Source organism: Andrena cerasifolii, chromosome 15 (assembly GCF_050908995.1).
Source record: "Andrena cerasifolii isolate SP2316 chromosome 15, iyAndCera1_principal, whole genome shotgun sequence".
In the NCBI taxonomy this organism is placed as follows: domain Eukaryota; kingdom Metazoa; phylum Arthropoda; class Insecta; order Hymenoptera; family Andrenidae; genus Andrena; species Andrena cerasifolii.
Window position 1 is genome coordinate 8330000 of NC_135132.1, and position 23977 is coordinate 8353976.

At 44.2% G+C, this 23977-nt stretch overlaps 4 protein-coding genes and 2 long non-coding RNA genes across 7 annotated transcripts; 3 read left to right on the forward strand and 3 right to left on the reverse strand.

Annotated features, from left to right (window-relative positions):
* Nucleotides 1-5222: 5222 nt before the first annotated feature.
* On the reverse strand, nt 5223-8865 carry LOC143376807 (uncharacterized). The gene is made up of 3 exons (XR_013087161.1): nt 8813-8865; nt 8117-8278; nt 5223-6182 (listed from the first exon to the last, which is right to left on the reverse strand). It is a non-coding gene; the product is annotated as an uncharacterized LOC143376807 (long non-coding RNA).
* Nucleotides 8405-11306, forward strand: LOC143376805 (uncharacterized). Of its 2 annotated transcripts, none has more exons than XM_076827484.1 (5): nt 8405-8635; nt 9002-9159; nt 9465-9576; nt 9686-9897; nt 11169-11306. In XM_076827484.1, exons 1-5 carry the CDS (start codon nt 8532-8534, stop codon nt 11273-11275), a joined length of 693 nt encoding a protein of 230 aa, XP_076683599.1. In that variant the 5' UTR covers nt 8405-8531; the 3' UTR covers nt 11276-11306. The 2 variants fall into 2 exon arrangements, with proteins under 2 accessions (XP_076683599.1, XP_076683600.1); XM_076827485.1 differs by having other exon boundaries at nt 9005-9159.
* On the reverse strand, nt 9027-12339 carry LOC143376806 (uncharacterized). Its single transcript, XR_013087160.1, has 4 exons — nt 12218-12339; nt 11130-11655; nt 10944-11046; nt 9027-9156 (listed from the first exon to the last, which is right to left on the reverse strand). It is a non-coding gene; the product is annotated as an uncharacterized LOC143376806 (long non-coding RNA).
* LOC143376804 (uncharacterized) lies at nt 12324-16388 on the forward strand. The gene is made up of 3 exons (XM_076827483.1): nt 12324-12885; nt 14141-14438; nt 14511-16388. The coding sequence occupies exons 1-3, from the start codon at nt 12503-12505 to the stop codon at nt 16122-16124; spliced, it is 2295 nt and encodes a 764-aa protein (XP_076683598.1). The 5' UTR covers nt 12324-12502; the 3' UTR covers nt 16125-16388.
* A 532-nt stretch (nt 16389-16920) lies between these two features.
* On the reverse strand, nt 16921-20439 carry LOC143376903 (transmembrane protein 26). The gene is made up of 6 exons (XM_076827679.1): nt 20246-20439; nt 19186-19363; nt 18558-18965; nt 18126-18478; nt 17700-18050; nt 16921-17412 (listed from the first exon to the last, which is right to left on the reverse strand). Exons 1-6 carry the CDS (start codon nt 20437-20439, stop codon nt 17376-17378), a joined length of 1521 nt encoding a protein of 506 aa, XP_076683794.1. The 3' UTR covers nt 16921-17375.
* A 1727-nt stretch (nt 20440-22166) lies between these two features.
* On the forward strand, nt 22167-23950 carry LOC143376870 (uncharacterized). The gene is made up of 2 exons (XM_076827628.1): nt 22167-22805; nt 23753-23950. Exons 1-2 carry the CDS (start codon nt 22437-22439, stop codon nt 23849-23851), a joined length of 468 nt encoding a protein of 155 aa, XP_076683743.1. The 5' UTR covers nt 22167-22436; the 3' UTR covers nt 23852-23950.
* Nucleotides 23951-23977: the final 27 nt, after the last annotated feature.

Consider the following 23977-nt stretch of genomic DNA (forward strand, 5'->3'; position numbering starts at 1 on the left):
CCCTCAGAACGTTTGCCACCTGGGCCTTTTTTCTTAAGTCCGCCACTGGTGTAAAGATACTCAGCTTGCATCAAAGTTATAAATACAGTAAAGTGACCCAACAGGATATTCTAATCCTTATATCTTCGATAACTGTGGCGCCTCCTGTAAATGGGCCAGCAACATAGGATTTCCCATGTCACTGTTCTCAAGAGGCGACTGCAGAGATCGGGGCCACAGATCAAACCGATCAGGGACGCTCACAGGACGTGAACCCGGTGAAAGGAGTCGACTTCGCCCGCCGGTGGTCGGTAGTTGGCCCCTCAAATTAGCCACAGTGACATATTGAAGAGTGCACGAGGTCCCCCCCTCGTAGCCCGCTATTAAGCACAAAAGCCGTGCCCTGGGAAAATCAACTGACGCGTAACTAAACGGTGTATCATTAATTCCGACGTGTATGTTTATATCGGCTGCGTTAAGCAGCGTGCAACGCGCGTTTGCACGGCCAATTTTGCCGTGACAATCGCAGCTCTCTGGCCTGCTTCGCTCTGCTCTCTCATTCCATTTTTTACGGGGCCTCCGTCGACCCCCGCTTCGAGTCGTGCGCTTGATGGCAGAGCGGAGCGATGATCGCTCGGGTTTTAGTTAAGTAATTCCTTGATGCGATAAGGATTTTTAACTGGCGTTAACCCTGGTGATTTCCATTTGACGGACATTCTTGGGCGATAGAAGGTAGTTCAGTCTGCAGGGGCACTTGAGGTGAACCTGGCGAAGAGTAGTCTAATTAGCAAGGTCGTCGGAAAGGCAGAATATCAAACTTTGTTGAAATTAGAGGGAGACTTAAGGGGTTCTACCTAGTCAAGCGGCCGAAAAGAGGCGAATGTTTGTGAATTTTTTTTGAAAAAGCGGAAGCATATATTTTTACAGAACTTTTTGCACGTAAAAGAGCAACATTTAAAGAACATTTGGTGATTTTTTCGTAGGAAAATATTTGCGTTTATAATAAAATAACAATCAACATCCAAGAAGCCTGGCAGTGCTCACCGCAAAACTAAATTTTCAAAAAGACTTTTGGATGTCGGTTGTTACTTTATTATAAACGTAAATATTTTCCTACGAAAAAATTACCAGATATTCTTTAAACGTTGCTCTTTCAATTGCAAAAAGTTGTGTAAAATTATATGCTTCCACTTTTAAAAAAAAAATTCACAAACATTCGCCTCTTCTCGACCGTCTGACTAGGTGTAACCTCTGAACCTAGACCTAACACAAATGTAATCTGGACCTAATTAAGCTTAATTGAGGCTTTATGGCAGGAAGAAGACGGGAGAAGATTAAAAGTACAATTCAACTCAGGAAAAAGTCGAAAGAACAAATTGGGATACAGGAAACAGGGAAACAATTAATTCCGAGTCTTCCGGATCTGAAATCCTAATAGAAGAGAAAAAGGAAGCCTCCATTACTCTACCAGCACGAACTACTTAAATCTACAATCAATGCTAATCGCTCAAAATTTAATACCACCACCGGCAACAGATTATATTCTGAACGTAGCCTTTCCACTCTATTTTCCCCTCTCCTTTCTCTCGTTTTCAATTCCCCTGCCCTGTCCACGACAGAAATTCGCTCTTCACCCACGAAATTTATACTCTTCCTTCCTTTTTCCACGCCACGCGGCGGAGCTTAATTTCAGCCCAACTCTGATCCCGAATTCCGTTTCTTCGCCAGCGCGCGTGTCTACCTTTCAACGTTCTGTCTTCCCTGACACCTGACCCTCTGTTCCCATTTTTCCCCCGTTCCCCTGGCACGCCGCTCCGCGACGAACTGTATACCTTTCGTGCCAATCAACGGCCCTGCAATCGCCGAAGGTGAACGCCGATAATCCTTGCCGAGAAATCGACGTTTCCGCTCGACAGCTTCATCCCATGAACGTTCACGCGTCCAAGGTGAGATGTTTCACTGCTGAAAAACCGATCCGACCGCTCTGACGTCCAAGCGATACGGTTTGCTTCTCTGCTGTCCAATCCTCCAGAGGCATCTTCGTCAAATTGCTGCCTGCGCACTTGGCTACTTGGTAGCAAGGGCCCACAACTGGAAGTCCCAGAAAGAATTTGATGCCCAGTTCTCTTAAGATCTGCTGTCTTGACTTTTGTACATTGATGTCCCAGAGTAAGCTGATTATAAGCAGCAGCCCTGGAAAAAGAGTTCAGTATTAGAAGGTTTACAACCAGAAGTCCCACGAAGGGTTTGATGCCCGCGCTGCCTACCTCTCCAGAAGTGTCATCTATCCAGCTCCCAAGCACCAAAGCTCCACTACGAACTGAGGATTAACAATTAAAAGAACGTTTCACAAAGAGCTTGCAAAAGGCTGCAGCTAGGAGCCCCAGGAGCCTTTCCTCAGCTTCAACTTTAGCAAGTTACACGATGTTCAGTCTTTTATCAGCCCGAAAGAGGAGGGTGATTCCTCCGGAGAGGACCGTGTAGGAAGAGGAGAGAGAAAGGACTGACAGAGGGAGCACAGGACTTCTGCGTGCCCCCCCTCGTTTTCTGGCACGTCGGGGTTGCCCTGAAGTCGCCACGTGCCGTCGCGTGCAGACCTTTTGTCACGGCCTCGGCCTCTCCTTCGACCCCGCGGAGGGGGAGGATCGTCGAGATCTCGACGTGCAAGGACACGTGTAGCAAATAGGCTTGGTGGCTCAAAGCCTGTTTGCTGCGGACCACCGGCGTGACGGTCACCCTGGGCACAATGGAGCGTGCGGTTCTTCAGCTCCGCTCGATTGGAAGGATCAAAGACAGCGGGGAAATTGAACGGGTAACGTGTAGCCTGGACAAGGCACAGGTAATATTCCGCAGGGGCTCGTTGCAGGCTTGGGTGCCCTGGTTTCGCAGCAGGCATCGAATTAGATTGTTTCAAGAGCATTCCTGGAATTGGAGAAGAGTGCGGTAATGCTCATCTGCTTAGGGATTTGTTTAGTTGAAATTTTGCGCTTGGGAAGTTAGAGAATGCTTAGAAGAGTGTCCTATACACTTATGTAGACGCAAAAGTGTCGTCGCGTAGACGTACATTAAGAATAATCGCGCTTTACACTAAATGGAATAACCCCTTAATTTAATTTTTAATATCGAAAGAAAAGTGCTCTAGGAACGTCTAGCTCCAAGTAAAATGACCACTTCCTTCATAATCACAGCAAACGAACCTCCTATGTAAATTTTTCTCAATGAATTACCAATACCAATCTTTTCTCTTTCTTCCTCCCCTTTAACAACCCCCGCGACCCCTGTGGGTGCTCTCTTTGTCCACCAGCGCTCTCTCCCTCCATTCAGCTCTCTTTCCAACGTCAGACCGTCGATTGGCCGCAATTCAGTGTCGCGTCGTTGCACACAGTTTGCGGCGGTGAACGTCAATTGCATTGCTCCGCATATTTCATTCCAGACGTGACCCAGGCCTACAGACGCTTCAGGGGACTCTAATGACAATCTTCGTGGGGGAAACCCCAGAGTTTCTGTCTCCAAATAACTGTAAACCAAAAATTCATGAAGCAGTTGCATTGACTCGGCTATTTAAATCTAATTAAACTGAGCAACTGGGGTAATTTACCTTGCTCAACTCACGTAGCAAACCATTTATTCATTTTTGCTTTAGCAATTTTTATCAAATAAGTTAAATTCCATTAAATTAAGGCTTCAAACGATCTAGATACTTTTCGCTCTTGTAGAATAGAATGTCCAGGTCCGCGTTAAGTCGGCATTGAATTCCAGGAGCTTGCATAGCAGAATGCTCAGTTCACTAAAATTCATTACTTGATTATAAAAGCGTATTTAAAGAATAAAATCCAGTTTTTGTTTCTTTTTACAAAGCTCATTTTGTGAGGATTTTCAGGGCTCCTTGGACCTCCCTCTGGGTGCGCCACTGTGCCCAAGACTCGCCCTCCTCTGAAGTATATAACAATTCATCTATCTTCCCAAATTTAAAGTTCATCAGTTTCTCGCTCAGCTTCCTCCTCTTCGAACTCTAAAAAAACAAACAACATCCTAAATCCACTTTCTTCCCCACCTTGCCCTCCAGGAAGCAACTTCTTCCAAAGAAAAATGTGTCCCGATGATACCCACTACTATTCTCATTGAAGAAACACCAGGGGATCGCGGATATCCGAGCAAACATTTAATTCGCGATTACACCGTTCCGAGGGGCTCCTCGCCCGTGGGGTGGTCTCCCCCCTGTCAGCACCAGTTCCTCCAGACACACATACAAGCACCGAACAAGGGGGCACCATCCCAACCCCTCGATAATAGAGATTTCACGCCGCGGGCCCCACTTCGGTTCTCACAGTAGGGGTCTCCCTACCTGGCCGATCATCCGTTGTCCACAGAAACAGCTCTGCCAGCAGCACAGGCAACCGGACAGTAGATTGCCCGCTCGGTGAACGGGGGAGAGACGCGTGCCTCTAAGTATCTGTTTATAGTCCCCGGGGATCAATTTGTTTGCTAAATTATTTATTGGTCAAATATGCTGGCGCGGAAGGCTCCCTGGCGCCTTCTGTACCCGCGAATCTGTTTGACGTGCGGTTTGGGAAAAGTAAACTAGAGAAATTTCATGGCCATCCTCTTGTTCCGAGGCTCTTTCTTCTTGGTAGGCTTTGTGGCGCTGATGAGGGGGTGTGGTTGTGGAAACTTGGCCCCGAAATGAAGTGGAAGCTGGTGTTGGCCTCGAAGGCCAGTGTTCTTCATCCGGTGGTCCGCAAAAAATTTCCCCCGAGTCGTGTAACCTCTGCATTAAATAAAGAAAAATTGAATTAAATTAGATTGTAATTTTGTAACATTAGATTTAGTAAATAAACTACTATCTGCATTGATTTTTATTTCTGGCTCAGCCGCAGAACCGCCCTTAGCACCGGGCAGTCGGGGCCCTTGCCCCGGGCCCCGCGCTTAGGGACTTCACTTTACAAAAATTAAATGAATTAAGCATAATCGTCAAGGTATCAACTTTTCTAGAATAAGGTTATCTGTTTTCAATAATATCGACTTTTCCTCCGGGCACCGCAAACTTTAAGGGCGGTTCTGCTTAGCCGTGAAAACAGGTTGAAGAACGCTGCTGAAGGGAATAGTAGTAGAAAATAATAAATTGAGAATGATAGAAGCGTCCTGCTGAAAAATCCTCGTGTCTTCCTCTGGGAAGCTTGCACCTCCTCAGTATTTCCCATTGGTCCTAGAATGAAGAGGACAGAGTAATCGCAAAGGGGTTGACGAGAGTTTGACGCAGAGAACACGGAATGTACCCACATGTATCCAAATAGCTGGGAAAGTCGTAGATGCTCCAAGCAGATCTCGGTTAGCTTAGCCAACGTTCTCTCCCTCAGGGGTACGTGACAAATTGAGATAAATAATCGTTTGTGGGGACACAATGCCCTCTCGAAATTTGCCACGGCGATACTCGAAACGGCACGCTCCAGGGACCGTTTGCTAACTGATACTCGTAAAACCGATGCACTCCAGTTGCATCTGGCCTCTCAGGAACGAGAAACTCGGAGATCATTGTCAGCGGTATGCAGATAAGTGCTATCACGACTCGTCAGCTTGGAAAACGATCTCTTATTTCACAACGGCAAGCGGTGTTTCTTCCTCAAACCGTGGGTGCCGTTTTACATCTTGCGTTGCATTAAAAATTGTTACATCAATTTGTTTCGCTCGGTATTTGAGTCAGTGGGGAGTCAGTTGCTACATTGAACCCTCACGCTAGAGGAAATTGAATCGCACTCGATGGATAACATCGGAATATGCAAATTGCTCGTGAAAGCCAGCTCGGATTCTTTGTCGGAGGCGTGTCTCTCATAGGTTCCGCGGCTAATCCCAATTATGCGCGTGGATGGTATTGGCGGCGCTCGGCAATTGTAAGTCGCCGGAGGATCCCAATCCCGAGGTCTAGACGCTCGTTCCCCGACGGGAGCGGCGACAAAACTTCGCCGGCTCGCCAGGTACAACCCTACCGAACCACCATTGTGATCGTATTAACACCTTGCATAATTGCATCGCCACCGACGCCGCCGCGTTCCTCATTGTGCGGCCGCTAAACACGTCTCATTTGAATATTGGCCCATTCATATCTCTCTGGGAAGCCTGATCGCTGATAAAGGGGAGCCACGGCTCTCTGGCCTCTTCCTCCTCGGCGCCGCTGGTGCCGCGCTCTTTCTCAGGCTGTCAGCTTCCTGAAATCACGCGCTGTTTCACTCACAAATTCATATTGATACAGAGGAGAAGAATGAAGAAACGAAGCATTTTATTCGGAGCAAATGCAGAGGGTGGCCAAGTTATTATACTCAAAACATTTTCATAAATTTTTTGAATCACGTTAATACGATTAAAAAAAGAAATCTTTACCTGGCAACTGAAGGTTCTGAAAGGAAGCTTCCTTAGCTTTCCAAAACACTCGTGAAAATTTGTATACGATCATGAGTTCGCGAGTTATAGGCGTTCAAAGTGAAAAGTACCTTTTTTGCTTTGATCGCGAATAACTCGGTCAATAAAAATCATACGACAAAACCAAAACAACGAAATTAAAGAGAAATGTTTGCTCTGTAAGATCCCTTCGTTGAATTTGCCAGAAAAAAATTTTTTTTTGGCATGGGCAATGTTCAAAGTAGGCAAAAATTTCTGAAACTTCGTTTCCTGCGCTTCATCTTGATAAAACAGTATCATAATGGATGAAACAAAATTTGAGTCCTTGATTAAAAAACTAGAAACTTCAAGCGTTGAAATGCGTTTTTTAAATATTTTTTGCGACCATTTTTCAACTTGCAAAATCTCGAACCTTTTTGTTTGAGTATAATAATTTGGCCACCCACTGTAAGAATACAGTAGATTCTGGAGAGTGAACTCGATGGTATACATCAGTGGCTAATACAGCAGCGACGGACAAAAGTTTTATTTAAATTGAAATTTCGAATGAGGAATAAAAGTTAAAAAAATTATTGTTGAATGAAAGAATTAACTTTTTTCGTCAAATAATCTAAAGTTAAAGCAACGAAAGGATAGTGTCCTCTTCGCGATGCTCCTATTCCGCTGTAAATGGATATTTTTCCATGCAATTTTTTTTTCATAATCTCAAATGATGATAGAATAAAGCTACAAACGTGCAAAATGATACGCGCAATATTTCTTCCTTTTTTTAATTCCAAAACAGTAGGCTTTTTAAGCCATCGCACTAGGAAGATCCCTCGTGTAACAGTCCCCGAAATTTATGATTTTTTTTCTTAGAAACTATTGTTAATATTGCATTAAACTCTTTTGGAATATAAGGAGGCATCTTTAAAATTGTAGAATTTTTTTTTCTATGTCGATCCCTCTTATTATTTATTAATTATTGTGGAATCACGTTAACCTCTTCGACGATGTAACGCCTGTTGGCGAGATGCAATTTCTATGACCACTGCTACGTATGATTATCATATATTAAGGAGAAGCTTCAAACTTCTCGAAAACTTTCTCAGTTACAAGCTAGAAACAATTAAGTTGCGTCAGTGCCACAATAATGAAGCTACCTCATTTGAAATTTTATATTTCTCCACTGGTGAGTATACCAGCTCACAAAAGTCCAGTAGCTTCACTCTCCCAGTTCGTTTTTCAACGAAGGGAAAGAGTTTTCCCTCCTCTGCCATCAAGGGGAACCTAATCAGCCCAGAGTAAATCAATACCAGCGCACAGTAAACTCCACTAGAATCTAAGAACTCCTCAGCGAACCTCAGCGCTACAATCCCCAGAAAACGGGAACAAACCTATCAATTACAAAGCAGCAAAAAGCTCATCGATCATCCTCAATTTTCTTCCCCAAAAGTAGCTCATCTTCCTCTTTCCACGAGCCTCCCCATCCCCAAATGCTTCCACCCCTCGAATTTCCATATTTAAGGAGCCTCCTCCGAAGAAAACTGAGAGGAGCGTTCCCCGACGTCCCGGGTTGGTCGGTCCAGCCGCCGAAATTGGAGCTTCTCTCGCTGCCCGAGCGATTTCACCCCCGCGAGGGGGTGTGGAGGGATGGAAATAAAATTTCAGCTCGGCAGTAACAATGAGCCGCAGGACGCGGGAGATAAAACGCTGGCTGTTAAACCGTGGACCAATCGCGAGGACCTCTGACAGTCGTTCTCACCCTGGAACAGCCCCGATTGGGCATAGTCTCCGCCCAGGGGTTGTATCGATCATCCCCTTCGCTCGGCAGGCGCCTGCGGTATATAAAGCAGCCTCCCCAGGGACACGGGCGATAGTTGGAATCCTCTCGTGGACCTCGTCCCCCCAGGAACGCGAAGTGACCCTGAAAAGAGACCAAGACGTTAGCTCCGGTAGATCTGGGGGAGGGTTGGTAGGGAGGCAGGGGTTGGTTACGCTCGCTGGTAGCGGCTCAGTGGACCAGAGGACCTGGAGGGATATTTCGGAGATTGTTGAGTATTATTTTAATCGTTGGGGGAAGATCGAAGGAGGATTAGAGCGCTGAACTCGGGGGGTTGTTCGTATTCGGGGGTGGCAAGTGAAGTGTTTAATGACCTGGTGAGGAGGAAGAAGGAGGCATGGCGAGTCATTCTACGTACGAGTACGAGGACAGGGGGCAGAGGATGCGACACAGAGTCGGGGCTACCTCCAGAGCTGCCGACTCCACTGTGGCCTGCACTAGGTGAGGCTCTGAAATTCCGCTTGGATCGGCGGTTTGGGTAGGGGAGACCTTGATTATAGGAGATTCTCTAATTGTTCGGAGTGAAGTTTGGTTTAATTTGAGGTCCTTTTGGAAGTTTTCTTCAGTCGAAGGAATTTTCTTCTTGGAATTTCTTTTAATACTGTAGTGTTTCTTTACCTCCCTTTCTTTGGTTTGTGACTGAGGTTCCCATGAAGTCTTGTATACTGCTGAAACATTTTAACTATTAAATTTTGGAAAAGTATGAAAAGTTCTATTTTAGAAGTAGAAAGCTTTGAATAGGATTCCAATTCTACTTAGGAGGCCTCGGAGTTCCTCTAAAGCTATAAAATTGACGTTTAATTGCAGTAGTCAGTATTACGTGGCCCCCAGCAGCGACATCAGTGAAGAGGATCTTGCAGAGCTGCCTTCCTGTGTATATGCGGGCAGATCCGGCCAACACGTCGCGCACACTTCTTCGCACACTCATTCTCCTCTGCACTACCATATGCCAGTCTCTACACCTGGTAAAGAAAATCAGATTATTAACCAATTCCTCCATCATCCCTCATAGAGTGAAAAATCTTTAAATACTTCAACCCTAACAGAAGAATACCTTGTGGTAACTTAAATAATTTAGAGTACATCTCCTATTCAAATTAAATTAGCTTCTAGTGCTCCTCAAATCGCGATGTCTCCAATCCTACAAAATACTTTTAAATCTCGATGGTAAAGGGGACCAAATCTTCTGCGGAATACAATTCTTCTTTACATTGAAAATTGAGGGGCAAAGTGAAGTGCTAGGTAGTTTAGATTCCCATTTATGCCTCAGATCACAATGATACAGAGCTAAACGGAGTTGAAGAGGGCTACTACCCAAACGGTAGCCCGTACAGAATCCAGCGACACGCTGCCAACATAAGGGAGAGGAAACGTATGCTGAGGTGAGAAATTATTCGCAACAGAAGCCCTAGAAATGCGCTCTGAAAAGTGAGTTTGAACGGATATTCAGAGGAGGGGCCAGCAGATTGTCAGTGTGATTGGGATTTTTAGCAGCATCAACTCGGCTTTCGACGAGCTTCGAGTTCACGTACCAACGTTCCCCTACGAGAAGAGGCTGTCAAAGATCGACACCCTGCGGCTGGCTATAGCGTACATCGCTCTGCTTAGAGAGGTGCTGGCTGCCAGGCTCGATCCACTCACTTACGTCGAGAGGTGCCTTAGAGGAGAAATAAACGGCGAGCGTGCTGAATGGAATACGAGTGGTAGGTATAACGATTCAACCGACTCAAGTGATCGAATTATCAGAGCCACAATTATTTTTTAAATGAAAGCCGAGTTACACTGAATTTTTATTATTTTTTTCGCCAAGCACTGAGCTTGCAAATTCCAAATATACGTGGCTCTAATAATTTCAGCGCCTACTGTAGAGCCCGGAAAGGCAGCCTGCTTTGGAGAATTTTTTATACGAGTATAGTGAATGGAATACAAAATCCGTTTGAAGGCCTTTATTGTACATACTTTGAACTATGATCACAATTTTTTTCAATTTTTTTAATACAAAATAGCGGCGCCACAGCTCAACAAAAGAAAAACAGTCTTCTGAAAAACAGTCTTCCATGGTCGGAAAGATTTCTCCTTCAATTTTTCACCTGGAACAAAAAACCGAATTTTGTTGAGTTCTGTATAAGATGATCTCTGGAAGTACACGAGGAAATTAAAAAATACTGATTTTTGCAAGAATGCTGCGTGATTGAATAAAACACGGAACTGCTACAACCTCGAAATTATTGAAACGTTTTCTTCAATCACGCACCATTCTTACAAAAAACATTTTTTATTTTCCTCGTATACTTCCCGAGATATTCTTCTACCGAACTCAACAAATTTCAGTCTTTTTGTTCTAGGTAAAAAATTGAAGGAGAAATCTTTCCTGCCGCGGAATACTGTTTTTCCGAAGAAGCTTCTTTTGTTGAGCTGCGGCGCCGCCATTTTATATTAAAAATTTTTTTTAAAAAATTGTGATCATACTTCAAGGTATGTACAATAAAGACCTTCGAACAGATTCAGTATTCCATTTACTATACTCGTCTAAAAAATTCTCCGAAGCAGGCTGCCTTTCCGGGCTCTACAGTGGCATTACCCCTTAAGAAAGTTTTGGGTACATAGTACTAACGTGTGATACTTAATTCTGATTTAAATCAGATCTAATTTAGATTTAAGCTACGCCTAATTTAGATATAGCTACGCTGCATTGCTTTGCCCATTTTATTGCTCCCACACCGTTCATCTACCGAGTATTTCGCTCTACCAGTTGAAAGTTTATCAGAATAGAATCAACTGGTCTCCAGCACCGTCAAGGAGCTCTCCTTATCGCGCCGCTTCGATATCTCCGTCGCATCTCTTGCCTCTCCCTACAAACAAACACGCAGGCATCATTCATCCCCCGAAAATCCGGGACAGTTGATTCTCTTCCGACTTAATTACGAATTAATACCAGACCGAGTTCTTCTATTGCGAATTCATCAATTTGCAGATCTGACGGCGCGGCTGTCGTGGATAAACTGGGAGAACCTCGGCGTGAACCCCAATCGGCGATCGGTTCTCACCACCTTAGCCCTGACCACGGACAATATGAACTGAGAGATTATCCCCTTTTCTTTGTAAATAAATCCATGCCGAATAGAGTGCCAAAGAACGTTACTATTATACATATGAATGTGTACATTTCAGTTTCTAGTCCCTATCTCTGTACGTGCAATACGAGCGACGACATTATATTTCGTATTTCTATACTTAAGCATACGCGCGACAGGCGTGTACATGTAAATGGGATAGACGGTACGCTAGTTTTAGTATTTCGTTTTCGAATAAAATGGAAAAGGAATCGGCGTTCGTGAGAGAAGCTACCACGTCGAGTTTCATTCCGGAGGCCACCTTCTCGAATTTCAGTTCCAGCTGGCGATCCTTTCCCTCTTCGCGCGCTTTTTTAATTTCTGCAGCCCTGCCTTTCTTCCTTTTACCTTTTGAATAAGTTAATAGAATTAGATTAGATTTGCAAGGGAATAAGTACGAAGCGATATTAATAATGTAAATTCTCGTATTATGGGTCTGATGCGGAATAATCTAGGGCAAATTCCACTTACGCCCAAATCGCCCGCAACGCCCGTGGTTAACATTCCAAAATTTATGAAAATCTCGAAATATTTTTAATTACGTCTCGAAAACAGTAACATATAATTTATGATATTCATTTTATTACAAAAATAGAAAAATAGTAACTGGAATTTGCCCGGAAATGTTACGTATTCAATCTTCAAAATGGCGGCAGAAGTGTAAGCATAAAACGTAGAATTAAACTCCTTCGGTTTGCAAATAATGGTTACGTTATTAGCATCACTTGAGCAATATTCACGCAAAGTGTCTAATTTTTTTGAATTCTCGAATTGTCGAAGTTGAAGTCTTGAAGTCTCAAGCTACTTGCCCAGCTTCGCTGAAAAGGCGCCAAGCCGCGAGTCATAACAGCGCACTCTCCCGCCTCAATACACGGCAACGCCTCGTCCCGCGTTGTCGCCCCAAACCTACTTCCCCCATTGATAGATGCCACTATTGTTCCCCGGTGCGACCTTACGAAAACAAAAGCATGGGACCCAGTCGCGTGTCAGGGCCATGCATCTTCCAACGTGACACCATTCGCCTCAACCTGTCGCCAGCTATCTCCCGAGGAATCTCTGGAATCCAGAAGAAAAAAACGGACACCCTGAACGTTCGAACTCGATTAAACCGAGATCTTTGTTCACCTCGTTAGCCTCGTAAACCAGGAGCTTCGAGCGTGGACCAATGCTTGATGGAGTCTGCAGAGAGAGGTAGATGCGTGAGCCGAGGAAGCAGCGTGGAATGGTGCTTAACGATGATAAGAGAGGCGACGGCGCGAGCGCGATCGCGGTGACGGGAAAAGAAAACGATCGGTCCGCGATGCTGGCCGTTGAGGGGAGGGCGATCGAGTCGAGCTACGAGCGATCGAAAATGGCACTCCGGAAGCGGCTGGACTTGGTGCCGTTATCGACCGAGGAGTGCAGGGGTATGGAGATTCTGCGGAAGCTCCCTCCGGGGACGATCGTGATCAAACAGGAGAAGAAGTATAAAGAGGACAGCGACTACGTGCGCGATTCCACGGAGACTAGCAGCGGAGGATCCACTTCCGGCGGCGCGGTTGCCAAACTTAGGAGGGTCCATCGGGCTGCCAGGAGGAAGTGAGTATATACTTTGATTTAATGCCGAGTATTTTATTGGGGACTCCTCTTCTGCGGGAAAGATAACCGAGGAAGCGAGTACTTTGATTTACAGGTGGATCTGAGTATTTTATTCAGGATTCTTCTTTGGAGGGGGGGGGGGAGAGGGGGGGGGGAGTAGGAATTTGATTGAGTGTGTGGGAATTGAAATAATAGCAGGTTTTGTGTAGGATCTTGCTCCATTTCTTTTATTCCATATTCTGGAGTTCTTGGAGTTGTAAAATGGGTTTAGAATGTTTGGAAGAACTTGGGCAGGAGGTCTGATTAGTGGCTCGGTTGTTTGGTACATTAGCGCTGGAGTCGGGGGATTTGTGTTTCTCTTTTTGTACACTAGATGGTGTGCAGTTGTTGGCGTTGGATATCTAGAACACTGTAATGAACTTTTACCATTGATTGATAAATTTTTGGAGACCTTGGAAGCTTGTTACCTATAGAAGGTTTAACGATTTGAAATGCGTAGAGATATGAAAGCCAAAAACTGGGAATTTAGTAACACTTTTAAATAATGAATAAAGCAGTGGCGCATTTAACAGGGCGGCTGATAACTCCTCAGTGATGAGCAGTTGCCGCCTAGGCCCCTGTACCGAAGGCCCGTTCAGGGCCCCTTGACCAAAAAAAATTATGTTTACGTACATGTATCCAAACACTACATTCTTTTTCGTACTACCACACTTGACCCGTTTTTAGTAAACTACCTCTTCATTTTCCCGAAAAATGGGCCCCTGCCCAGGAGGCCCCATAGGGCCCTAGCTTAAAAAAAATTATAATTTTAACCAAATACTATACTTTTTCCTGTACTACTACACTTAGTCCGTTTTTAGTAAACTACCTCTTCATTTTCCCCCCAAAAATGGGCCCTCAGAACGTTTGCCACCTGGGCCTTTTTTCTTAAATCCGCCACTGGAATAAAGAATAACGAATGACGCTTTTATTCGACGAAAAATTATTCGTGAATAACGAATAAATCTGTAACCTTTTTATTCAGTATTTTATTCAGTATTAATTTTTATTCAATATTCTCGAGCAACTTCATTGTATTCATAACTTTTATTCAAATATTATTCGATATTTTATTCAAATAAAAATATACCCAAGTAACTCTAACTTCGTTCTTAATTATATCGAATCGCTGAACATTTGAAGCATTTAAATTCATTAAACAGAGTTCAGAAACGCAACATCTTAAGATATAGAACTTTCAAACAATCCTTTGCAGCCGTGGAACGACAGAGATTCGAAGAAATCCAATACGCGTGACTAAGAAGGATCTAGATAAAGATTTCCCTCGCCCAAGGCAACGGCTGCTATCCGCCAAGAAAAAGGAAATGCTTCTCGATGCGGAGTCCAGCAAGCGAGGGAAGTCTTCCACGATGCCTTACATGAACACACGCTCTGTCACTCGGAAGATGTACAACGTAGGTGCGACTTATCAGGCCCCTACGCCAAGGGACGAGACAGAATGGAAAGAATGGCCGGCGCATGGTATGCACGAGAGACCGGTCTTCCATCCCCAGGCAAGATTTCTGACTTCTTACTCCAAATAATTCCCCTCTGTTCCCTGTTTATTACAATTACATCCACTTCAGGTCGGCCTGGCTGTGGAATACTTGGGCCGTTACTACTCCAGCCTAGACGGGCATTCCTACCATGAAATAATAGATCGTCCTGAAATAGAAGTGGTCTCCGTGGACCCTCACTGCGACTTCCTCCCTTCGTCTGCCGAAAAAAAACGAAATAGAAAAGCCCGGACCAACCGAGGCTCTTCCAAGAACGCAAAAGCACCCTCTTCGAGCCCGTCCGAGACGACCAAGTCCTTCCAGACGTGTATGCACGAGAGCTTCCACTGCGTCCTCGGCTACTGCTCGCAGGTACTGACTCCCACTTACAAAAGCAACGTAGAAGGAAAGATAAGCAAGCTGAACGGAAGGAAGAATTCATCCATCGTCGCTAGAGACACAGAAAAGGAGGCTTCGAGTATCGCGGAATACAGTTGCAAAAGCAGAGCGTCTGTCGGTGCTAAGGACATTTTACAGAAGCCGATGGAGGGGAGCAAGCTGCTGGACAATTATACAGTCACCATGACGTCGCAGAACATTAAGAACTTCAACCAGGTATCGAGAACCCGATTGTTTCCAGCGCAGAAGGTCTACGTTGCCAATTCGCAGAAGTCTATCTCCTTCGCGAACCTCAAGACCCTTCAGGCGGGGCAAATGAAGATACAGGAAGTGATTCAGTCCGCGAAGAACCCTTTGGTCCTGGTGAATCCTTTGGAAGCGAAGGGCGCTCAGGTTTTGAAATCCGTGCCTGGTAACGTGATGAAACTGGAGGACACAAGCGTCAGCGAGGAATCTCTAGCGGACATGTCATCGTTGTACCAATCCTCGATACCCAGCGACGCACTGGTGGATAATTCGAAAGTGGCTGCCCAGAAGCAGGCTCCCACGAAGCGTAGGAACAAGGTGGAGTTCACAGTGACGAAGTATCTGTTCGACAATAAGGTTCAAATAGCGAAGGAAGTAAACAGCGAGAAGAAGTGCCACGATGCTTCCAGCAAGGAGCAGAATGCGAAAGCGATGTCTGGTGGGCTGAATAAGACTTGGTGCACTAACGAGGCATCGGAGATAGCGAAGATCCTCTCCGAGTACAACAAGAGCAGCCTGAAGAAGCCAGCCATAGATAGCAAAGCGTTCTGCGCCAAGAACATTAGGGTGAAAGATGCCTGCGACGAGGAGAAGATGACCGCTGAGGAGGAGTCCTCGGACAGAAACGTGAACATTAAGTTTCCTCAGGGGAAGTGGAGGCGGTTTCACTTGACGGTGGAGAAGCTGAAGGACATGAAGGGCGGCAGGAGCGAGAAGAAAGCCTCGCCCGGGGTGCAAAGGAAACAGTCGTTGTTCAAGATCGATCAGACGAGCGTGAATGCCACGTTGGAGAGGAAGACTGAGGTTCCTAAGTACTTGGAGACGTTTCAAAGGGAACAGGCGGGCGTGGTCAGCTCGGAGAAGAAGGAGAATACCTCCGCGAACAGTAACGTGGACTCGGCGAAGACGCAGTGTCTGCAGGAGCTGCTGGAAAATACGGCGATGCTGTACTGCGCGGCCACTGGTACCCATCAGGACGATTTAGCGAATTACATCGACAGCCTGGACGCTGTGCAGAGTATACAGTGGCTGGAGACTAGCAAGAATTTAATCGTATGATTCCTTAGGAAGGAGGTTGCAGCCTTTAAGGGGCAACCTGGTTTAGGAAGCTGAAAACACGACGATTTCTAAGAATTATTTTCGCAACCAATACAAAGCGAATCTCTCGAAAACTTTAAGGGTGTTTTGCTGTATATTCAGGCACCAAGGAAACTTTTTTTTATTCAAGAATAATTCATTTAACGTTGTTTTATTGGTATATCTTCGTACCGCAAAGTTTTTCTTCATTGACATGAATTTATATCGTCAATGAAAGAAAAACATTTATGCAGAAATTAGATTAATTTTCTTTTGCATAAAGCCGCCGAAATTTCCCATAACTTTGTCACTTTGAGACTTTTTTCTTATTTTTTTAATACATCAACGACATAAATTCATGTCAATGAAGAAAAACTTTGCGGTACGAAGATATACCAATAAAACAACGTTAAATGAATTATTCTTGAATAAAAAAAGTTTCCTTGGTGCCTGAATATACAAGCAAAACACCCTTAAAGTTTGCGAGAGATTCGCTTGGTATTTGTTGAGAAAATAATTCTTAAAAATCCCCGTGTTGTTAGCGTCCTAATCCAGGTTCCCTTAATGGGGGAGATTTGCAATTTTCACTCGCATTTGATTCGTTACCACCCCCCGTTTCGTGTAGAATCTTAGCTCGTTCCTTCGACCCATTTACTTCCCGAACTGGAATCAAATGGCTGTTCAATTTTATGCGTATATCTTTTGTAATCGTTAAGGTTTATATTTTTAGTTAGGTTGATGAAGAAGTCAAATACGCAGCGGATCCTTTCGTTCCTTTATTAATCATTTAAGAGTCTCGCGTAAGGAATGCTCGGTACAGAAACAAGTAGTACAAACGTATTCGATTCATGGTTATATAATTTTATATAATTCATCGCGTTACAGAGTGACTATATTAAAATAACATCTGAATCTTTGCGCGTGTTTGACTACTGCGTTAGTTTAAGCTACTTTGGTGCTGAGCTTACGATTAATGTTACAACTTTGTGCTCGATACTGGCTCTTTGCACTCCAGGCACCTGCGGTACGATAAGAAACCTTGAACTTTCAAAAATTAGTCAGTGTCTTTGGTCTTAGCTGCGCAGAGTTGTCGGAGCGCAAAGGATTAATCGGTTCCTTCACTCTTCTTGTTAATACCAGGCCGTCATTGATCCCGGCATAAATGAGGAGCATGCAAACGACGAGAATCGCTGAGTAGACGAACAGCAGTGCGATAATGCCGAGGCTTCGTTGTCAGTCCCTACTCTGTCGTCGTTTTCGATGAGCGTACCTGCGAAGAGAAGTTCAGAGACCAAAGATTTTTATTTAGCACATTGGGAAACCAGAGCTTCTTAGAGAGAAATATTCTACCGAGAAGTCTGTAAAGATCTCTCCGCTAGAAGTTCCTATTTAGTACAATTATATATCGAAGCGTTAAACTTTTTAGCTTGCGAATACTTAGCTAATTCAACTGTTCTCGGAATTTATAGATATTCGTCTGTTTCGCAGTATTATTGATTAAATTGTTGAGCAATTTCTAAGATGCTTGCAAATTCTTTTGCATTAATCTCTGCTTACCTTTTTCTTCCAGGTTCAGATTCGCTTCCTTCGCTGACAGTTTTCTCCGCCACTTCCTCGGACGTCGACTCGTCTTCGCTCTCATCTTTGCACTTCCTGCTCTTGCCGGAGCTTTTACTGGAGTCTTCGTTCCTGGATTTCATTTTAACACCGTCGGAAAGCTTCCTGTCTCCCTTCTCCGACGGCTTCCTATCAACTTTGCGCCTACGTCTTTCCTCCTCGGAAGAGGCCTCGCGTTTAGACTCCTCTCTACGCGAGCATTTCCTTTTACATCCATTCTGCTGGGACTTACCGTGCCTCGCTGAGTTTCTGGAACTTGACGTGGAGTATCCCGTGTCTTGGCGAGTTTTTCTATAGAATTTAGTAGACGAACGCGATTATTTCTGATATTTCTAATTATTTCTGAATCTTGCAGAACATTCATACCGTTTCGAATGCCTGGTAGTTTTGGGAGAGGAATCGAACTTGTCCACCTCCTCTGTGGACTCTTCGCTCCCGGAGTAATTAGCCTCCGCATCCTTCTCCCTCCTTCTCTTCCTCTTGTCGCAGACCTTCCTGCCTCTCGCATCCTTATACACATCTCCGCGCGAGATTATGCTAATGCTGGACGTCTCAGGTCTCTTCTTCCTCTTGCTTTTGTTCTCCGTTTGCACCACGTACAGCCTGTACAGTTGCAGAAGTATCACCAGCGTGTTCTTGCACGTGAAGAAGATGTTCATGTAGCTGACTATGCGGTAGTGGATGATGAGGATCAGGCGAAAGGCTAGGAACGGGCCGTCCTGTAATATTTTACATGGGTGACACATTCGCAGCTCCCCCAATTTAGTCCGGTTGGATGTTTCAGCGAGTAAAACTGACCTGCAGCAACATGTTCAAAGCGATTCCCCAGACGTCTATGCTGCAGCAGCTGGTCTCTGTCTGCACTCTCTTCTTCACAGCGCTCCCAGAGGAGAGCCGAGACTTCCTGGACTTGGTGGCCGTTAATACAACCGTGAACTGCATCAAGGACCAGGCCCAGATACCCAGCGTCAGGTATACCAGCACCGGCTCGCGGGCGATGCGATCTTCCTTGAAGGAGTCGAAGAACTCTATGATGTCCGCCGCTGTTCCTATGTAGACCAGCAACAGCTGGCTCAACTGGTCGCGCGTTAAGTCTCCCTTTGGTAGCATCCATCTCCCGATTATTAGGATCAGCATCAGAAACTGCTCGATCAGCGTCACCCAGGTCTCTGTGGATATTTGTATGTCGGGCAGGTGGAGGTTCACCTGAGCAATAAATCGGGGTCTCATATCTTCTCAGTGAGTTTCTCAGGAATTGAGGGTTTATACAAAAACCGGGTTTCGAATTTTTCACGAAAATGCAAAATAATTAAAATAGCAAAAAGTGTTTATACTGATTTTAAGATTTTTTCAATTTATTTAATATTTAGGGAATTACAAAAATACAACGAGAGAGGCCGGGAGGAAGGCCAGAAGGTCTACGCACACCGAAAGCTTTCTCCAGATGCTTCAAATCCTCCGCAGCCAAATTGGTGAGTTGAAAGTTCTCTGATATGTTCACGTTCGACTCAAACGCCTTCAATCTTCTGTCGACTTTGTCCAGCTCCAGAAGCCATATCGCAGGCACCACGCTGCTGAGGTACAGGAAAACCGAAGGACAGAACCTGCCGAAGAACAAATATCCATTCTTCATGGACTCCATTCCCGAGGTCGTTAGAGAATTTAAAGCTCGAGCTAATTGTTAAACGATCGTTCTATAAGCTGAAACACTATTTTCAACAAATAGTGTGCTATCTAGAATTCATATTTACGTAACTTGCGGTGGGATTGACAAATTTAAAGATCAACGAGACTCCAGAAACTTGGATTTCTTTCGCGCGGCAGTTTAGCGAAATAGAAGCCGACGGTCTAGCTCTTCCATCCCCTAACGCATTAATACTTTTCCAGGAATATCGGCTGCCTTTCTGCTGAAGCCCCGGCTCAATCGATCACAGGATTTGAATGGGAGAGGATATTAGGAAAAGAGGGTCACTGTTACGCCGCTCTTTCCGCGGCGTCAGTAATTTTCGACCTGCTTCGACGTGTATGCGCCCGCTCCTCTCGCTAATGCTCCAATTTCCGACTGTCAAATTGACACGGACCCACACAAAACACACCCTCTTCCTCGCCCCGGAAAGTAGGCTTGTCTTATCGCGCGGATTTTCTTCTAAGCGGCCAGTCTCTGTATTGGCAAACTTAGTTTAGTAGATTCCTTGCTCTGTTTGCACCAGAGCGCAACATAACTTGAACGAATTTTCTACCAGATACAGACTTTTACAAAATAGAAAATTCATTCAGGTAGGGTGTCCTCAACTCGGGGAATTAAATGGATATTATTTCCGAGCGATCGTTTGCAATTCCAGCGAATTGTTCGCGGGAATAAATGTGCGAGCGAGGCTTTTGCTTTTAAATTTTTAGGACACTTGCGAGAATTTAGAGTTTAAATGCGATCGCACTCCTCGGGTTTAGTTATACTTTGTACTGAATTGTTTCGTTTGTAAATTTACCACTTCCACTCTTGATTCGCCTTTATGGTGAGCGTGAAGATGCCCTCGAAGAACAGCAGCAGGATTGGACAGCTCAGGTACCAGAACAGGGGATTCTTCTTGAACGTGGTGACTTGCCAAATTGCAATGAAACCGTGGGACGCGAAAACCAGTCGGGTGATTATTGCCTTGACCGTGGCTAAGAATTTTGCCATCGTTGCCAATCACCTCGCCGTTTAATTAACAGCACACTCCACTTTATATTCTTCACTGTACTTCGGCACTTTACATTCTTCTATTAGAATCCATTAACTTCTCAACTCGCGGCACCAGAATTGGGCATCTTTAGTTGGATACACTGGGTCCATTTGACGGTAGAAAAGTATTAAAAGTAATGCGCGTAATTTGGTTTAAGCGAATTTCTTTGTTCAAGCAGTGATCGAACGATTCTCTCATTTTCTTACTAAAACTTTGTCTACAGATATTTATTCTCTTTTATAATTACACAAGTCTATAATTCTTATAAAATTCTATTGTATAAAGCTGAGAAAGAAGATCGTTTGTCAGTGGATGGAATGGCTGTTTAACTCCACTTCTTCACTCCATCAGGAGTGGAATAAAACTATAGCGATCTCGGAGGGTCTGGATTTCAAACGACGGACGCGCACGCGTTGTAGTGCTTGTTGCCTACTAAACGAATTATTTAGACTAGTAGAATACATAAATAAAAGTCTCTGTAGCTTAAATGTAAAAGAATTGCTCAGTTGCAAGAATTTTATATTTCCCTAACAGAAAATTTTCAATTCAACTTCAAGGAATCTTTGGACTGCCACGGAACATCGCGGAAATTGTTAAACACGGCGAAGAGAGTTCTCCGTGAAGAGAGAATATCATATATACCTACATATATAAAAATAAGAACTTTGAGATTTTGCTTTGTGCTAGTCTTTTAGTGTATTTTAAGTTAATAGCATTTTGAATCGTGAATAATGTGCCACTGGCTACTTTGTGCCACCTCTTTCGACGTCATGTTCTCCTGTTACGAAAGCCCAATTTCGTGCATTCTGAAAGTTCTGGTATCCTAAGTTTCAGTTTCAAAGGCTTCGTCTTAAAGTCGCGAGCCAACGCTGCACTTTTTGAAGCCTCCACGACTCACTGTTCAATACTTCTCCGTTACAGAGATGCCTTCGAAAGAGGCAGCATTAAAGTAGCTTTGGAATTTGGATAGGAAAGTTCAAGAGGATTTTTACAATAATAATACAGTTTTCTAGAGTTTTCTCCGTTTTTTTTTCCACGAAGAATGATCTACAAATTTCTCCTATAACAGACTGAGAACAAATTACATATATACAGCTATCGATTCAGAGTGGAATTGGATCGCAATTCTACTAGCGGTTAGAATTGGAACTAAATGTGGTAAAAATTGCTACGAAAAACGCAAATGTGAATCGATCTCGATCCACACTATGAACTACTTATGTATTAAAAGTGACAACACAGTGATCGCGGGAACTTACACTACGATCGCATCGTTATTGTTTCTCCTTTTACTAACTTTACCGACTGCGGTGATTCTGTTCTTTAGTTCTCAGAGTCACCGTTCTTAACCGTCGGGTGCGCTGCAAACATTTGATTTTTTACGAAGTCGGTATTTCAGTTCGCTTGACACCAACTCCCATAAGATATAAAGTCCTATACCATCGACGAAATTTGTCGCTGCCTACACCCCGGCTGTGATCAAACATCCACTGTAGTTTTCTACTTTTTTGTCGCATGCAACGTTACCGATTCAGGATGGAATATACTCACAGCGCCACCAGCAGTTGGAATTAACTTTAAAAAAAAGAGAGATTTCTAGTATATCATAAAAGCTGGAACATAGCCTCTCTAATAAAAGCTTGTCGCTATCCCAAACATTCATTGCCATGATTTAGAACAAATCAGCTCCATGAACGAACATAGCGGCTAGAAAAACTCCCCCAATTCCCTCAAACTCGACCGTCCAAAGGGATTACCCGAATGCAGCGATTAAAATTCAGCACAAAAAGTTTCGCCGACCTGATTATATCTCCACAAACTCTGCCACTAAATTTCCTGTTGCATCACTCGGCGCGTAGTCACGCGAGCAGATGCAGGCAGCGAAGCAAACGAGCAATTTTGAGCCGCCTATATAAACCCCAGTGAAGGGACACTGTGCAAAGACGAGCACAGGATGCCGGGGGCAACTGCGATCCTCTTTGCGGCGTTGTTCGCCCTGTGTTCAACGGAGAACTCTCTGCAAAGGTTCGAGTCGGAGTGCAGACCGGAAGTGGGCTGGGATCCATGTCAAAGGGCTTGCGAATTCGAGAAGATGGGGCTGACGAGCGAGGGGAAGTTCGACATAGGGAAAACGAGGGCGATGATCGACCAGGGCGGCCTGAAGTTGTACCCGGACGACAGGAGGAACTTGTTGAAGGCGGCGTTCCACGTCTGCCATGAAGAAGTAGCGCCAGACAGGAGCTTGGATCGGTGTGCTGCTGCCTCTGCGATCTATTACTGCGTGAATGCTCTCCTTCGGCCAGAAGTGTTGTACAAAGACGAGGTAGGGCCGATAAGCAGGTGGATGACGCGTCGAATCACTGTGAAATAATCATTCCGAAATTTAGGGGATTTGGTTATTAATTGTTAATAATGATAAGTTTATTTTTTGGTTCTACATGGTCGTTTGTATTTCGTATAAAGTAAGGCTGAAGTGCCTGTAGAATGGCAATCGTTTTGCAGTGAGCCTCAGGTGGTTTAATATTTTTATAAATATTTATGGGATCGGGAACTCCCATACCATAAGAGGGGGCTCGGACTAAGAGGAACGGAGAGTCGGCACAGCCGTGGTGGTTAACGCTGCTGATCAGCACGCGGGCGGCTCGGGTTCAATTCCCGGCACCGTTGCTCTCTTTTTCCGAGGCTCCCAAAAATGTAGGAATATTACGTCACCGATTTTCTACACATCATTGTGTTTAATAATAATAATGATGGATATTGTATTGGAATCAATTCTATATATCAAAATAATGAGAAAAGTTTTATATATATGCTGTGCATATATACGTCTCTGAGAACGCGCTTTAATCGTTTAGTTATATGTGAAACGCCTGCAGAACGGCAACCGGCTTACAGCCGTGGTGCATGTCGGGTGGGGGTAGCAGTTAAATTAAACCACGCGACGACGAGAATATCTCTGAAACTATATATATTAGCGATATCGAAAAATGTTTCAGACGAAAGTTGAATGGTTTCAAAGCGCGTATAATCTGACGTAAACAGATTTTTTATAGGTAACAGTGTAGTGGAGATACGAAGGTCAACTTGGTTTTTTAGGCGAAAGTATAAACTTTTCTGTTATTCAATTGACTAAAGTTTTAATTAATATTAAAAAAGTATTAGGTGTTGGTGTTCAAAAAACCATTAGTTTAGGAGTTATTTAATTTTGCAATATTAAATTTAAAATCGGATACTTTTAAGTTTAGTTAACTATTGCTGGTTTATTATTAGGTCCCAAGTAAGAGCGATGGATGGAGGATGGTGCCTTGTCGATGTGGGAACTTTGGAAGGAAATTTGGATTCAACTACGTGACCGACAGCAAGCAATAAGATTATTCCATTTTAATATTCCGTAAATGTATTTGCTATGACGATGTAGATATGTAAGAATTGGACTTGTATCATTTCTCCAAGAAAAAAATCTGTATTACCACAAAATTTCGTTACATCTATAAC